Source organism: Notolepis coatsorum (genome assembly GCF_963971535.1).
Source record: "Notolepis coatsorum genome assembly, chromosome: 4".
Lineage (NCBI taxonomy): Eukaryota > Metazoa > Chordata > Actinopteri > Aulopiformes > Paralepididae > Notolepis > Notolepis coatsorum.
Window position 1 is genome coordinate 96,743,312 of NC_140168.1, and position 17,375 is coordinate 96,760,686.

At 47.2% G+C, this 17,375-nt stretch overlaps 1 protein-coding gene across 1 annotated transcript; it reads right to left on the reverse strand.

The window, feature by feature from the left end:
• Window positions 1-4,390: 4,390 nt before the first annotated feature.
• Window positions 4,391-14,518, reverse strand: fabp3 (fatty acid binding protein 3, muscle and heart). Its single transcript, XM_084312902.1, has 4 exons — window positions 14,363-14,518; window positions 11,737-11,909; window positions 5,718-5,819; window positions 4,391-5,086 (listed from the first exon to the last, which is right to left on the reverse strand). Exons 1-4 carry the CDS (start codon window positions 14,430-14,432, stop codon window positions 5,036-5,038), a joined length of 396 nt encoding a protein of 131 aa, XP_084169028.1. The 5' UTR covers window positions 14,433-14,518; the 3' UTR covers window positions 4,391-5,035.
• Window positions 14,519-17,375: the final 2,857 nt, after the last annotated feature.

The window sequence follows — 17,375 nt, forward strand, 5'->3', positions numbered from 1 at the left end:
ACAGTAAATCAAAAGTGCAATAATAAATGATTTTGTTAAATGTATAAACTTTTATCCTGCTACTAAACAAAACATTCCTGAGTGCCTCCCATTGACCCTTTATCAAACTGGCATGACATTCACCCTCCCCCACAGTGGGTCAATAATGGTTCTGTCTTTAATGAGACACTTGTGGTCTCTCCTGTTTGGCGCACAATAGAAGGAATGTCAACTTCAATGTTTGTGCATGCGATCTGCATCAGATGAAATAACGTTTAATTTTTGTGTGCGTGCATGCGCGTGCACATCCGTGCGCGTACTTCTGCTCAGAAAAGTGCTGGGACGGCGTGGTACCGCGTGGCATGACCACTGCACCCGATTATTAGTGACCCACAATAGATGGAAATTATGTTAGCGAACTTACCTGATGTATAATGCAGTGCAGCATTGGACACTCAACGCCACTCTGCCTTAGAAGCCCGGCGAATCCTGTGTGTTTTCCTTTCATTGCGGGTGCTCCATCGGTAACAACAGCGGACAGTTTATCAAACCCCCCATATTGCTGCACGGCACTTTCAACAGTGTTGAATATGTCCACACTAGGGCTGACCCCTATTAGTCGAATAGTCGACTAATCGATCGAAAGGAGCCATAGTTGACTGCCAACCTCTTAGTCGAATGCAAACATTTTTTATATAAATATTGCCATGGGGCCACATGGAGTGTCGGTGAGGGCCGCATGCGGCCCGCCTGCCGCCAGTTGCCCCTCCCTGCACTGTATACGGCGCCATATCCTTAATGCTACTTTTAACGTTTTTATGCTGCTACTTTGTGCTACCTCTACTACCTCTATGCTAAATAAGTGCAATTGCTGCTGTAATGTGGAGGAACCAAAACCAGGGGTGTAAAAAGTACCCAGAAATTATACTTAAGTGAAAGTATGGGTATCGTCTCAAAATCTTACTCAAGTAAAAGTCCGAGTATCTGGCTAAAAACACACTTGAGTAAAAGTAAAAAAGTTTCTACTTTTAAATGTACTACTAAAAAGTAAAAGTAAACTTTTTTTCTGAATGTCTATTCTTCTGATAGCAGGTGTTTAATCAAAGATCCACGCTTTCTAGTCTTGCACAAGGACCAATCAGCATGGGTATGGTCGGGTTCATTTTCCATTGATGGCAGGATTAATAACGTTCATTCGGCCAGAGAAACAAATATACTAATTAAAATAGTTGGACTTGCGAGATTTGTACTTTGTAGGTCTGCATTTTAAATGTAAGGAGTAAAAAGTATGTTTTTTTTCTCTGAAATGTAATCGAGTAAAAGCCTCCTGTTATCTGCACTGCACACCTTTTAGAACTGTATAGGGGTGAACCGTTTCAGTGTGTACCATACCGTACCGAACGGCTGTGTAGTGTACCGAATGAATACAACGGTATGTTAACCACTAACGACCGCCCACCGGGGGCTGTTTTTTTCACAATCTAATATAATTATTATTATAAAAAAAGAAAATTACAAGTCGATTATTAATTTCAATATAGAATATTCGTCGACAGCCCTACAAGTACAATATCCCACTCAGTCCTCCTCAAATGCCTCTCAGACAACCTTGGCATCACCGGTACAGCTCTGTCTTGGTTTAATTCATATCTCACAAATAGATCTCAGTTTGTCAGCATCAGCGGCTCATCCCCCCCCCCCCCCCCCCCCCCCCCGGCCCCAGTCAACCACGGTGTCCCCCAAGGCTCCGCACTGGGTCCCCTACTATTCACCATTTACATGCTCCCCCTCGGTCAGATTATACGTCACTACGGACTCAACTTTCACTGCTATGCTGATGATACTCAGCTCTATCTCAGCACCTCACCATCCTCCCAGCTCCCCCCACAGTCCTTAGTCAACTGCCTCCACGCCATAAAAACCTGGATGTCAACCAAATTACTCAAACTGAAGAGCAAAAAGACAGAGCTCATGGTTGTGGCCCCCAAGGCACTGCTCCGGAAGGTTGGAGATCTCCTCCTCCACGTTGACGGCTGTTCCATCTCCCCGTCTCTCGAAGTCCGTAACCTGGGCGTCACCGTTGACTCCACACTTTCATTTCACTCCCACATCAAATCCGTCACCAAGTCTGCCTTCTACCACCACAAAAACATCTCCCGTCTCCGACCCTCATTCTCAGACTCTGTGGCTGAGACCCTGATCCACTCATTCATCACCTCCCGGTTGGACTACTGTAACGGAGTCCTGTTCGCGGTACCCAGCAAAGCCCTGGACAGGCTCCAGTATGTCCAGAACTCAGCTGCCAGGGTTCTCACTCACACCAAGCCCTGGCAGCACATCACCCCCACCCTTATCCACCTCCACTGGCTCCCAGTCAAGTTCCGCATCACTTTCAAACTCCTGCTCCTCACCTACAAGTCCCTCCATGCCCTCGCCCCCCCGATACCTGTCTGATCTCCTCCACCAGCACACTCCATCCCATCCTCTGATCTAGGTCTCCTCTCCATCCCTCGCACCAGGTTACGGACTTTTGGGGACAGAGCCTTCAGCGTGGCGTCCCCTACCCTCTGGAACTCTCTCCCCCCCAAAATCCACAACGCCCCAACCCTGGACACCTTCAAAACTGCTCTTAAAACACACCTCTTCACCAAGACTTTTCCCCATCAGTTAGTTTAGATTAGGTCCATTATCCCTTACCTGCCCTCATCCCTTTTTTCCCCCTACTTCCCTAGCCCTATTTTTTGTCCTGATTGTGAAGCGACCTTGGGTTCTATGAAAGTAAAACTTTCCAAACTTTCCCCCTGTACCGAACCTCGACAATAACGGCCGCATCTTGGTTTTTGTGTACCGTTACACCCCTAGTATATAGTCATCTTATATTATTCTTATTCTATGCTAATTGTATTGTATTGTATTATTGGAATGGAAGCTGCTATGGTCAATGGACCACAACAAATAGAATGTCACTCTCTTTGCTGTAAGGTACTGAAATATGTGACAAAGGAATCTGAATCTGAACATGAAGTGACATTAAACAAACCGGAGTCTGTAAGTAAGGAAACCAACACACAGCTGGCCCTAGAATAACTCTCGCATCACTGAGTCACATGTAAGGCAGGGGTTAAGGTCCACAGACGGAGAGCTGCTGCCTGCCTATAATTACCACTCGTGATGTTCTGGACAAGTGAGTGACAATGGAAACTGGTCACAGGGCTTGGGACCGGTCACATCCTTAAAATAATAATAAGGTACTCCATTCAAATTCTACTTAAGTAATAGTAGTGAAGTCTTTTTTTAATTGAATTTACTTAAATATCTAAAGTAAAAGTATGCATTCTAATAATTTTTTTTAACGCAGGGACAGTGCACAAACTGCACATTCATCAACATCTTCAGTTTCCACATCAATGTAAATGTAGCAGAATTAGCAAATGAGCTAGTTTATCATTTGTGTATTCCAGTGCTTCAGAGCATACAAACCTTGATGATCCATTGACCTCTATAGGTTATATATGTGTTAACGTGGTATGTGGTGCAGTTATGCTGCTCTGATTAAAGGTTACGTTAAAGTGGTATGTGGTGCAGTTATGCTGCTCTGGTTAAAGGTTATGTTAAAGTGGTATGTGGTCCAGTTATGCTGCTCTGATTAAAGGTTGTGTTAAAGTGGTATGTGGTGCAGTTATGCTGCTCTGGTTAAAGGTTACGTTAAAGTGGTATGTGGTCCAGTTATGCTGCTCTGATTACATCCTCTTGAAGTTGACAGGCTTCAAATGTGAAAGTACATAATCTTCATACATTTTAACCATGTTTTCTATGCAAAATCTTTTTTTAACTAGTAACTGATGGGTTCAGATAAATGTAGTAGAGTAAAAAGTACAATATTTCCTTTGAAATGTAGGAGTAAAAGTATAAAGTTCCCTAAAATGAAAATCTCACGTAAAGTACAAGTAGCTTGAAATTGTACGTACAAATACTTCCACCACGGAGTAATTAACGGGATTCCTACCCGTCTGGCTATTCCAACTCCTATGGTGGAAATATTTGCAAAATGGCTTTTTTTTGTGTCAGCAATCTGGACTTGCAGCAAATTTGTTATATGAATACTTATTTTGTTAACCCTTTCACTACCACACTACAGAAGGTTAACAGTCTATATAGTGTGGTAGTGAAAGGGTTAACCTTCTGTAGTGTGGTTGTGAAAGGCTTAACCATTTGGTAGTGAAAGGGTTAAGGGAACCCACCACTCTCCACATGGACACAGAATACATAAATATAAAAGACTACTATGAACAACTTTTTCATTTTCCAACCAATTCTGGAAATGTATCTTTTACATATTCGCCTTTTCCCCATAAACCATGCATGAAGTATCGCTTAGAGAAGAACAAGAAATAAAAGATACTTTGAGACATTTTAGAGAAAAAGAAAAGAAAAAAAACATCCGTGGAATTTATTCAGTGTTTCATACAGGAGGAACCCTGCGGTACAAATAGAAGGACAGGGGCGATGGAGAGGTCAAAGTTCATGGTAGGGGGTTAACGGTAGGGGTGAGAAGGGGGTCAGTTAGGCGAATGGCCATCACAAGGGTATGCAAGGCCTGGACTGCGTTCAGAGAGGCAGCAGAGAGACATTTAAACAGCTTTACTCACAAGATGAACAGAGCGACTCACATCAACAAACGAGGGACACTGGCGCGAAGACATCGAGCTCGTTGAACGCACAAACTTTTTTTTTTTTTTTTGTATGTACGCTTTTCGATATTTATAGGCAACAGAGCGTCAATATTCACAGCGATCCATTTCACGCTGTGCTCATCGCAGCGGATCGAATATCTTGCAACAAGAGATGGGGTTGGGGTTACGACCTCTCGCCTCGAATCATGCCACCTAGAGCAGAGCTGCATCCAATCCACTCCGCTTGCCCCTCCCCCCACCCCCACCACCCACTGACTCCGCATGCCTCTCTAAATCGCACACAGCGGTCTCTGCGAACACAGTATTAGTGGACGGGGGCTTCGGTTGGCGCAGGTAGTGGGTGAGCTCGGCGGTCGGGGTTACTAGGCCTTCACATAGTTGCGTGTGGAAACTATGTCTCCCAGGGTCAGCGTCTGTGGAGAGAGAGAAGAGTTGGGGTGTGTTAGCAGCCATAAAACACACAGATACACAGGCAAACGCACACACAAACATAATTCTAATACAGATGCACACGCCGATCAATATATAGGCACCATTATGAAGGCTCAGCTTCTTCCCCCAGGCCATCAGAACACTGAACTCTCCACACACACACCAATCGCTTTAAACAAAATGTCACTTTAAACTAAATGGAAAAGTCACTTTAAAGGAAGGAGGAATATAAAGGTCACTTTAAGGAAAGAACCGATGTGGTTTGTGTATAGTATAGTTTAGATATAGTAAGTATAGCATAATGACGGAGTTAAAATTGTATAGTAGTGTACATAGGACCCAGTGCCTTCTCAGGAATTTAGCATGTCTATTTTTATCATGCACATCTTATGTCTTCTTATTGCCCGTTATTTTATGTCAATTTTATTATTAGTATTATTGCACAATCGATGCAGGCAATCGACCACCCGCATTTCACTGTATGCCCTGGGTATGCATGTGACAATTAAACCTCTTGAATCTTGAATGTCATCTTGATAGAAAACAAAAACGCAAATCACTCGCACCACAAATCCTCCCAACAATAGAAACACTTTAGCGGTTTGTACTGACCAGTGTAAGGGCGCTTCCGTCGACTTCCCGAACCAGAGTGGTCTCTTTGCCGTCCCACTTTTGGACGTGCACCATCTTACCACCATCCACCGTCACCAGAGACTAGAGAGAGAGAGAGAGAGAGAGAGAGAGAGAGAGAGAGAGAGACGGAGAGAAGCCGTTATAGTCAACACCAAGTTCTGAAAACAAGGGACATTTTCCATCTGGACCTCTTAACTACGATCTATTAAAATGAGATTGATGGGACAATGAGAGATATCTGCCATTTGGAAAATAGAATCGACATAAATCGCAATCCTCTGCGTAGCCAGGTCCAGATGGGCCAGGTTACAGGAATTTTTATGGGGGCCCATTAATAAAAACGGAATGTCCTTTTTCACCCAGCTGCCCACTCTCTGATGTCAGAGCGCACCTTTGGAGGTCAGAATTACGACCTCTGTGTATTCTAGTGTCCGGCTCAGAGATGCCAAGAGAGAGACCATAGACCTGCCGTTACCAGCTGGTGAGAGAGAGACCATAGACCTGCCGTTACCAGCTGGTGAGAGAGAGACCATAGACCTGCCGTTACCAGCTGGTGAGAGAGAAACCATAGACCTGCCGTTACCAGCTGGTGAGAGAGACCATAGACCTGCCGCTACCAGCTGGTGAGAGAGAGACCATAGACCTGCCGCTACCAGCTGGTGAGAGAGAGACCATAGACCTGCCGTTACCAGCTGGTGAGAGAGAGACCATAGAAATGAAAGCCAGAGACAAAAAATGCTCTGAGTTTCGTAAAAGTCAGTCAAAGCTTACCAAAAGCACGAGCAGTGAACTCCAAGACCACGTGACTGAACTCAAACTAGAAAGAAACAGACTAAGAAATGACGTAAACTCCATGATCAAAACTGCTAAAAAAAATTTCATCAATGACAAAACCGAGGAAAACAAAAATAAACCACGTGAACTTTGGAAATTACTCAACAATCAACTAGGCTGCAGTAAAAAACTCAAAACCAGGTTCTCAAACATAAACATAAAGACGGACAACACGCTCATCACAGACAAGCTGGATGTAGCCAATTACTTAAACACTTTCTTCACAAACATAGCCACAACACTGGTAAACAAACTACCCTCCCACTCAGGGCAGTATGGGGTAGAACACATAGTAGCATACTACATGAACCTAGGCGTCCACAAAGACGACTTCAAACTGGAAATAGTAACTACAGATGAGGTACTCAAAAAACTGTGCGCCCTCCAACCAAACAAGGCCACTGGCCATGACAACATCCCCTCCAAATTCCTCAGAGACTCAGCAGCAGCCATCACCCCAGTCATCACACACATAATAAACCTCTCCATAAAACAGGGACACGTCCCCAAGGACTTCAAAATTGCGAGAGTAACACCCCTGCACAAAAAGGGCAGCAAATTAGACCCGGGTAACTACCGCCCTGTTTCTATCCTTACATCCATCTCGAAAGTCATGGAAAAAATAGTATACGAACAGATCGAAAAGTACCTCGCGGAAAAAAATCTAATCTACGAATTCCAATCTGGCTTCAGAACATCCCACTCCACTGACACATGCCTTCTCTACTTGAACGACCACATCAAACAAGAGGTGGACGCGGGCAAATACTGCGGCATGGTCATGCTGGACCTACAAAAGGCCTTCGACACTGTCAATCACACCATTCTGATTGACAAGCTAAAAGCAATTGGTTTTGATAGTTTATCAGTGAGCTGGATACAATCCTACCTGGAGGGGAGGGAACAGATGGTGGAAGTAAACGGTACCCTACCCCCCCCCCCTCACAGTGAGCTGTGGTGTTCCACAAGGAAGCATACTAGGACCGCTACTATTCCTAATTTATGCAAATGACATGTCGTCAGCTTGTGACTGCAACTTGTTCCTGTTTGCGGACGACTCAGCCCTGCTGGTCTCTGACAAGAACAAGTTAAAAAAGCCCTCAGCTCGGAACTAGGCAAAATCTGCATATGGCTCGCCGACAACAAACTATCATTACACATGGGCAAAACAGAGTCCATTCTCTTCGGTTCAAATAACAAACTCAGCAAGACCGACGGCTTCTCGGTTACAGTGGGTGACAATATTATCACAAGGAAAGATGAAATTACCTACCTGGGTTCCATCCTAGAGGCTAATCTTTCCTGTGACAAAATGGCATCCAATGTAATAAAAAAAGTCAACCAACGAACGCGATTCTTGTACCGGATCTCCTCTCTGGTAAACAAGAATACCCTGAAGACTCTAGCAGGAGCACTCATTCAAGGGTACTACGACTATGCTTGCACCTCATGGTACCAAAGCACCTCAAAGGCACTAAAAAACAAATTACAAACATCTCAAAACAAGCTAGTCAGACTACTACTTGACCTGACTCCTAGAACCCACCTCACCCCTGCCCACTTTGACAACCTAGGATGGCTTAGAGTAGACGACAGAGTACAGCAACTTGCAATGGGCCTGGTCTACAAGATACACTACGCGACCAAGGTACCCATGTACATGTCAAAATACTTCCCAAAGGTCAGTGAATACCACGATCACAACACCAGAGGGAGCTCCACAAATCATGTAAAACCCAGATTCGGCTCAAACAAGGGACTAAACACGTTTCGCAATTATGCCACATCAATGTGGAACGCCCTGCCTAAAGCTGTAAAGGAATGTGAATCACTACCCACCTTCAAAAACACTCAAAAAACACCTACGTGAGACTGCAATTCGAAACTGGCCCCTACAAATGTCCTAACCTAGTTGTACAGTAAATGACCAAGTAAGGCTTTGTCAATATTCCAATGTACAGTGTAAAATGTGTGTGTGTCCCCTACCCAACCCCCCCCCCCCCCCACCTCCAATGTACAGCCCTCACCCAACCCACCCAACCCCACCCCACCAACCTCCTCCAATGTACAGTTTCTACGCCAAATGTATATACACTCCTTTTCTGGACACTTTTGTATCACAAACAGTACTGTATTTGCAAATCTGATATGTCATAAATGTATAGATGTAGCAGTACTGTCTATCTGTATGTCATGTATGTCATATATGTTATGATGAATTGAAAATGGGGGACCCTGATGTAAACAAGACGAAAGTCTTTCTCTGGTCTGCATCCCCTTAACAATTGTATGTATTGAGATGTACTGTACTGTACCCATTCTGCAATCTGTTAATAAACTTTTCAATCAATCAATCAAACCTGCCGTTACCAGCTGGTGAGAGAGAGACCATAGACCTGCCGCTACCAGCTGGTGAGAGAGAGACCATAGACCTGCCGCTACCCCGGCAAGAAGCTGGCGTTTGTTCTGAACACAGTATATACTGAGAAACTGTGTTGAATTAGTCGCCGGTTCGATCCCCCGGACCGGCAGGAAAGATCTGGGTGGGGAAGTGAATGAATAACACTCTCCCGTGGCCCAATACCAACCGCTGAAGTGCCTGTGAGCAAGGCACTTAACGCCCAAACTGCTCCAGTGGAGTTGCTCACTGGCCAACAGTGTCGGACTGTAGTTGTACTGGGCAGCTCCCAGGTGTGAATGTGTGTGAAGCAGGGAGTTGCTGAGAACGAGAATACATCTCAGTGAACATACCCTGGGTAAATTAGGTTATATATATATATTTCTCTTTTTAATCTTCTAAAGAACATGTTAAAACAATGTTTAAAGTATATGCCACCATGTTGACATGATGTCAGATAACAAAAATAAATAAATCAGAGATTTATTTAGAATTCCAACTTCCGAGACCAGAGGTTTTCCTAGTAGGTCAGGGTGGAAATATCAACCACTAGGGGGCAGCAGCTAAAGAGGCATGAGTTTCATTACTCTTTAATGCCACAGCCATTTTCTGTAGTATGTGGACACCATTCAGTCTTGGGAGGCCCCCCCCCCCCCCCCCCCCCACCATTCAGTCTTGGGAGGGCCCCCCCCCCCCCTCTGTTTTCTTCCATTTTTGTGGGAGCTCTTCTTCATTGAGGGTTAAAGGTCAGGGGTTGTTGTCCCAATGTGGGCTTTGAAGCCCATTGAGACATGTAATGTGATTTTGAGGTTACACAAATAAACTTTACTTGAAACCCTTTGAATGAAGCCACTTGGCCCTGGGGTTCCAACAAGCTATTAGTCTGCTCTGCAGTTTCTCTGGTCAGCACAATTCATTCCAATAGCCTGCTATCTCTCTCTCTCTCTCTCCCTCTCCCCAACACAGAGCTGTGTTGTCATCATTGAACTTTCAACTCCTTCATCATCCCTCACCCCCGCTGACCTCTCCTTTAGCTCCCCGTCCTGCCAAGTTATTCTCCATCCCCCCTGCATCCTCCGCTTAGTTCCACACACTGCTAAGTTATTCTCCACTCACTGAGCACAGTTACCATCTTCCTGGACTTTTAAAACAACATTGTTCAATATTACACTTACTGTAGATTATATTAGAATGTATATACTGTACATAACATGGAAATGTAAATCCCGGACCGTATTTTATAATTATCATCATTTTATTCTTATGCTTAATTTTATTTTTTCTAAATGTTTACTGCGAGTGATTAGTGCCAAATTTCCCTTGGGATGATTAAAGTATTTCTATCCATCCCCCCCCGCACCCTCCGTTTAGTTCCACACACTGCTAAGTTATTCTCCATCCCCCCCGCACCCTCCGTTTAGTTCCACACACTGCTAAGTTATTCTCCATCCCCCCGCACCCCCCGTTTAGTTCCACACACTGCTAAGTTATTCTCCACCCCCCCCCCCCTCCCATTTCTGCAGAACAGGGAACGTCTTCACAACAGGATGCGTTAAACGCAGACTAATTCTGTCTGTGGCTGGTCTGTGAATTCGACTACTCGCTTTTTGTAGGAAGTCGACGTGTGTCAGATCGTCACCATTTTCTCCTCAATTTTTTTTATAAAAAAGACTTGGCTGCTACTACATGAAGTTGGGACGGCAGTCTTTTGAACCCACTAGCTGCCGCGTTTGGTCGACGTAGAAGATTCCCGGACGTGGCACCTGCTCGTCCTCGTCTCATGGTTACAAATTGTGACCAATCCCATCTTCTTTGAACCTTTCGCTTCCAACCCGTCCGCCCATCCCCCACCCAGTCTGCCCATCCCCCACCCAACTGAAAAACAACACTAAGGACCCTTGTGGGAGCACTTAGAGCGGTGCCAAATCTTCAGCGTGACAGATGCCAGAGAGCACCCCCCCCCCGCCGATTAGCCAATCCATCACATTGGATCTTCAAAACTCCTCATCAAAACATGAACTCTGACCCGTGTCCCCTGACCCCGTCACCTTTTCTGTTGTCGTTTGTGGTCCATTGAGCCCAAGCTAACCGTTGTTAGCATTCCTGATTAAAATCCAAGAGGGTTAAAAATTAAGAAGAGGTCACGGCTGTCATATTAGATCAAACAAGTGCACTGGGTACCCTGGCTAAACACGGCACCACCACTACACCATCATGTTCACCTAAAAAGTAGTTTTTAAACCGAACCGTTACCATATAGACTATAGTCGTGCCAGTCTCCACACATTCGATTTTCAGTCAGTCGAAAAATATATATATAATTATAATAATATTAAAATAATAATAATATTAACTGGTTGATAGGCCAATGCAATGCTGTTATTATGGGCTACGATGGTGAATGGTGTCATTTTTATTTATTGTCGGTCAGCTGAGCCGATCAACGTTCTGAAGGATTATCTGAAGTGCCTATTTATGTGCAATACCCTTTGATTCTAATGATCCATTCTATTAACCCTTTCACTGCCACACTGCAGAAGGTTAACCCTTTACTATCACACTACCGACGGTTACAGTCGGTAGTGCGATAGTAAAGGGTTAACCTTCTGTAGTGCGGCAGTGAAAGGGTTAACCTTCCGTGAATTGTCGCAGTGAAAGGGTTAACCTGCTGCCGTGTGGCAGTGAAAGGGTTAACCTTCTGTGAATTGTGGCAGTGAAAGGGTTAACCTGCTGTCGTGTGGCAGTGAAAGGGTTAACCTCCCTCACCTTGACCTTCCTGTCGTCGGCCGTGGTCTCGTCGAACTCCTCTCCGATCTTGAAGCTGATCTCGGTGTTCTTGAGGGTGCTCTGTGTCTTCAGGGTCACCTTGTCTCCGTCCAGCTCGATGATGGTGGTGGGCTTGGCGAGTCCACCCAACTTCCGCGTGGCCATGCCCACACCTGTAGGGGGAGACAAAGCAGAGAGAGAGAGAGAGCCCTGGTTATAGGTCGCAGTACTGGGAGTACATCATTAAATGACAAAAAGATTTAAATCATTGCTTTGGTACATTTGATTCCCTCAAATGTACCAATGAGACAGAAAGGCAACTGTTGCACGGCCTGAGAGCACCGTTGCTGATCGAAACCTGTGCGTCTTTGTTTGCTTAATGTACGGGAGCAGGTTGGGCAAAATAAACCTGAGTTCGACAAGAATGGAGTCCTGGCTGTCTATTCTCTAACACACAACGCAGAGCTATATTGCACCGGGCGGTCACTATCAAACTACACGTTAAAACTATCAAAACTATATTGCACCGGTCCCTCAAATGTGTAGTTTGATATTTCATATCATTGCTACACATTTAAATCATTGCTGCACATTGATCGAATTGGTACATTTGAGGTAAAAGTGCAGAGCAATGAGATTCTCATTGATTTGCCCTCCCCCCCCCCTGTCTGGGTGTCTTCTCTAATCTCCGTTCTGTCTACTTCGACTGCCCGAGCGCAAACACTACGCAGTCAGTCCATTGACCCGGCAGCTGAATAATATGCGCAAATGATTAGTCCGGAGAGAAAGATCTAGGAAAAATACAAATACCGAAAGATAATCTCCACTTTAAGCTATTTACTCTCATCTGGAGTCTTTATTGTCTTGAAAATTATATTTTAGTCATCAATAAGTTTAGGATGTTTTTGAGATGCATCCCCCACCCTGTACCCCCCCCCCCCCCCATGCTGCAGTGCTTTGACACCCGAATGTCCCAGAGGGGATCAATAATGGACTATCTTATCTCATAAGAAAATGAGAAAAAGATGAGGATGTTTTGCAATGTGCAAAAGACAAAATATAGAATAAGAGACAAGAAGTGAGATTGAAGCAGAGCTCAGCTATTGGGCAGCTGGAGCCAACACCCCCCCCCCCCCCCCCTCTCCAGAGTCAGCGGGCCAGGCCACTATCTCCCCAAGGCTAAATCCATCACGCCTACTCAATCAATAAAACAAGTACACACTGTGCGAATCATCATGCGTGTGCATTTCTGTGTACAGCCAACGTCTACTCGTCTTGTGTGTGTGCGCGCAAAATGTAAATGCACATTGTGTGTATATCTACGTGCGTGTGCAGCATCCCTGTGTAGTGTGTACAGCCGTCTACTTATCTGTGTGTGTGTGCATGCATGCATAATGTGTGTGTGTGTGTGTGTGTCTGAGTATGCAGTCGCCTGAGTGATCGGGAGAATTCGGGGTCAGAGAGGTCGGGGGGGGGGGGGGGGGGGGGATCTAGGGTTTCTATGGTGACCAGAGCAGACTGGTCGATGGTGATGATGCCCCTGGAGAAGCAGCAGTACCCTCTCACACACAAATAAGATAAGATATTCCTTTATTAAACAGGTTGATGACATTTTTCGTGGCTATAAATGGGTTCACCCGCCCGCCCTCACAGATGCACACACACACACACACACACACTACTAAACTATTCACCACATGCTCCCAGCCAATCAGTGTTCGGATCCTTCAGGCGCGGCCGGTCGCGGCTCCTCCCAGAGCACACAACACCCGCACACAATGAGCAGCTTTCAGCTCATGTCACTATGCTGACGCTGTGTGTGTGTGTGTGTGTGTGTACGTACGCCTTGGTCCAAGTATGCGTTTATTGTGTGTGATGACTATTCAGAGCTGCTCACAGTGGCATTGGGCGACCCTCCCCCACTCTCTCACAGTACCCCCCATTGCCCTGCACTTATAGACCACGCCGCCCCCTCCCTCCCTCTCTCATCTTCTTCATTCTAGTTTCCACTATGCTCTTTACTTTTCCCACGGCCCGTTTTCACATCTGCATAAAGAGTTTAAAACACATGCACGCACGACGCACGCACGCCCACACACCACACCATCTCTTTGCACCATGTCTCCACCCGCAGTAGCTATAGGCACGCCCTGCCTCCTCGCCCGTTCCGGTTACACGGCACGCACGCACTCACACGCGCACTCAAATGCGCATGAGACACACACACACATTCCCTCACGCACGCATGCACAAACACACATGCACCCCCAGTAGCTATGCCTACTAGGCCGTTCCGTTACACCTCACTCACACGCGTTATCACGCACGCACGCACACACTCTCTCCCTCACGCACGCGCGCACACACGTGCATGACTCACACTCCCTCACGCACGCGCACACACACTCACATGTGCATGACTCACACACGCTCTCCCTCACGCACGCACGCGCACACACGTGCATGGCTCACACTCTCCCTCAGGCACGCACGCCGCGACACACACGTGCATGACTCACACACACTCTCCCTCACGCACGCACACACACACATGTGCATGACTCACACACACTCTCCCTCACGCACGCACGCACACACACAAACACAAACAAACACGCATGCTCACCGAGCGCCTTCATGTATTCCTCGAAGTTCTGGCTGTCCTTGAGGTTCCATGTTCCTACGAAGGTGTCCATGCCGGCGGCGGTGAGGTTCGCAACAGAGAGAGAGAGAGGGAGGAGAAGAGAAGAGATGTAGTAGCGAGGGAGCAGTTAGAGAGAATGAGAGAGAAGGGAGCCGGAGTGATAAATAGAGTTGGCGGCGCGGGGCCGGGCTTCGATCCTACTGGCTGGATTTTATACCGGCTGTTCGTGACGTCACCAGGCCGAGCAGAGAGACGGGGGAGGGAGGGAGGGGAGAAGGGGAGGGTGTGTGTGTGTGTGTCTGTGTGTGTGTGTGTGTGTGTGTGTGTGTGTGTGTGTGTGTGTGTGTGTGTGCGTGTGTGTGCGTGTGAGGGTGTGTGTGTGTGAGGGTGTGTGTGTGTGTGTGTGTGTGTGTGTGCGTGTGTGTGGTGTGTGTGTGTGTGTGAGGGTGGGTCGATGGACAAAAAGGCTGAGAGGGAGAGAGAGAAGAAAGAAGGAGGGGGAGAGAGAGGGAAGGGAGGGGAAACGAGGAGAGAGAGAAAGAGAGAGAGCTAGGGAGGGGGAACGGGAGAGGAGAGAGAGAGAGGGGGAACGGGGAGAGGGAGAGAGAGAGAGAGAGGGGGAACGAGGAGAGATAGAGAGAGAGGGGGAGGGAGAGAGAGGGGGGAAACGAGGAGAGGGAGAGAGAGGAGAGAGGGGGAACGGGAGAGGGAGAGAGAGAGAGAGGAACGGGAACGGGGAGAGGGAGAGAGAGAGAGTGGGGAACGGGGAGAGGGAGAGAGAGAGAGGGGGAACGAGGAGAGATAGAGAGAGAGGGGGAGGGAGAGAGAGGGGGGAAACGAGGAGAGGGAGAGAGAGAGAGAGAGGGAACGAGGAGAGATAGAGAGAGAGGGTGAGGAGAGAGAGGGGAACGAGGAGAGATAGAGAGAGAGGGGGAGGGAGAGAGGGGGAAACGAGGGAGAGGAGAGAGAGAGAGAGGGAACGAGAGAGATAGAGAGAGAGAGAGAGAGAGGGGGGAAACGAGAAGAGGAGAGAGAGAAGTATTGTAACAAGAAGGAGGGAGGGGGGCGAGAGAGGGTGTTGTTAGTAAAAAGAAAAGTTGCAGAAAGGACAGAAAAGGAAGGAGGTGGAGCTAAACTTGCAAGGGTGACAGTCCATTTATAATGAAGGGTGCTGAGAGAAGAAGAGAGAAGCGGGGAAAGGACCGTGTCAGAACGGAGTGTGAGGGGTATGACTGATTTGAGGTTAAAAGGAAACACTGGTATTATATTCTTCTGCTCTCTCTACTTCTCTCGTTCTCCCCCTCTCTCTTTCTCTATCTCTATCTTTCTATATCTGTCTATATCTATTTTTCTCTCTATCTTTCTCCCCCCCCCCCCCCTCTCTCTCTACTTCTCTCTTTCCCCCCTCTCTCTCTCTCTCTCTCTATCTGTCCTATATCGCTCCCTTTCTCTCTCTATCTTTCTCCCCCCCCCCCATCTTATGGCGGGTCGGGGAGTACGAACGATAACTGATTATAAAGTCAGCCCCCCCTCAATAGTGAGTGCAGATGCCTCTCTCTCTCGCGGATGAACTCAACTCCTTTTACACCAGGTTTGGAGCGAGCGGTGGCGACGTTAGCTCACCGGCTAACGGGCTAACGACGTCACCGACGCACCGGCTGCCGTGGGCGGAACACAGCGTGAGATTAGCGTTCATGGGTGTAAATACTCTGAAAGTGGCGGGCCCAGATGGATAACAGAACGAATACTTAAGTCCTGTGCAAATCAGCTGGCCCCAGTATTTACATCCATATTCAATCTATCCCTGGCTGAGTCCGTGGTCCCTGCCTGCTTCAAAATGTCGACTATAATCCCTGTGCCAAAAACTCCTCTCCAGCTGGCACTTACCTCTGTGGTCATGAAATGCTTTGAGAGGCTGGTCAAGGACCACATCTGTGCCCCCTCCCTAGTAACATGGACCCACTGCAGTTCGCATATAGGACAAACAGGTCCACTGACGATTGCGGTCTCCCAAGTACTACACAACACACTATCTCACCTTGACAAGTTCAGTTTTCAACACCATAGTCCCCACCAGACTGGTTGACAAGCTGATCGATCTGGGTCTGAGGCTCTGCCATGAGCGCCTGGATCCTGGACTTTCTAAGTGACTGGCCCCAGCGCGGTCAGGGTGGGGGGTCATACTCCAGCAAAAATCACCCCGAGTATCAGGTCCCCCCAGGGCTGCGTCCTGAGCCCCCTGCTGTATTCACTGTACACACATGACTGTGTGGCCAGGTCAGCTCCAACTCCATAGTGAAGTTTGCGGACGACACGGTGGTGGTGGGGCTGATCTCTAACAATGACGAGAAGGCCTATCGGGAGGAGGTTGATGACTGGCACGCTGGTGCCGGAACAACAGCCTACTCCTGAACATGGTTAAGACTAAAGAGCTGGTCGTGGATTTTAGGAGAATACAGCAGGTGACACACACGCCACTGCGGATAAACAGGCTATCGTGGACAGGGTGAGCAGTTTCAAGTACCTGGAAATCCAACATCACAGAGGACCTGACATGGTCTACACACATAGATTATGTGGTGAAAAAGGTGAAACAGCGCCTCTATCACCTGAGACAGCTAAGGAAGTATCGGGGAAGATACTCCACTCCTTCTATTCCGGGGCTGTAGAGAGCATTCTGACTGGAAACATCACTGCTGGTTTGGAAACAGCACGGCACAGGACAGGAAGGCACTCAGAGAGTGGTGCGCTCAGCAGAGCGTACTACGGGTATTGCACTACCACCCTGCAGGACTTATATAACAGGAGGTGCAAATCCAGAGCCTGCAGAATTATGAAAGACCCCCACACACCAACAACAGCCTGTTCAAGCTGCTGCGGTCAGGCAAGCGCCTACGGTCACACGCTGCAAGAACAGAGAGACTCCGGCTCAGCTTCTTCCCCCAGGCCATCAGAACACTGAACACTGAACTCTCCACTCACAAGTACACATGAG

What these genes read in the sequence shown, in the direction of transcription:
- fabp3 (XM_084312902.1), bottom strand. Translation starts at nt 14,432, where the DNA reads ATGGACACCTTCGTAGGAACATGGAACCTCAAGGACAGCCAGAACTTC. An exon ending in GGAATACATGAAGGCGCTCG is followed by an intron (nt 11,910 to 14,362) that starts GTGAGCATGCGT and finishes CTCCCCCTACAG; the next exon opens with GTGTGGGCATGGCCACGCGG. An exon ending in CCGACGACAGGAAGGTCAAG is followed by an intron (nt 5,820 to 11,736) that starts GTGAGGGAGGTT and finishes CTCTCTCTCTAG; the next exon opens with TCTCTGGTGACGGTGGATGG.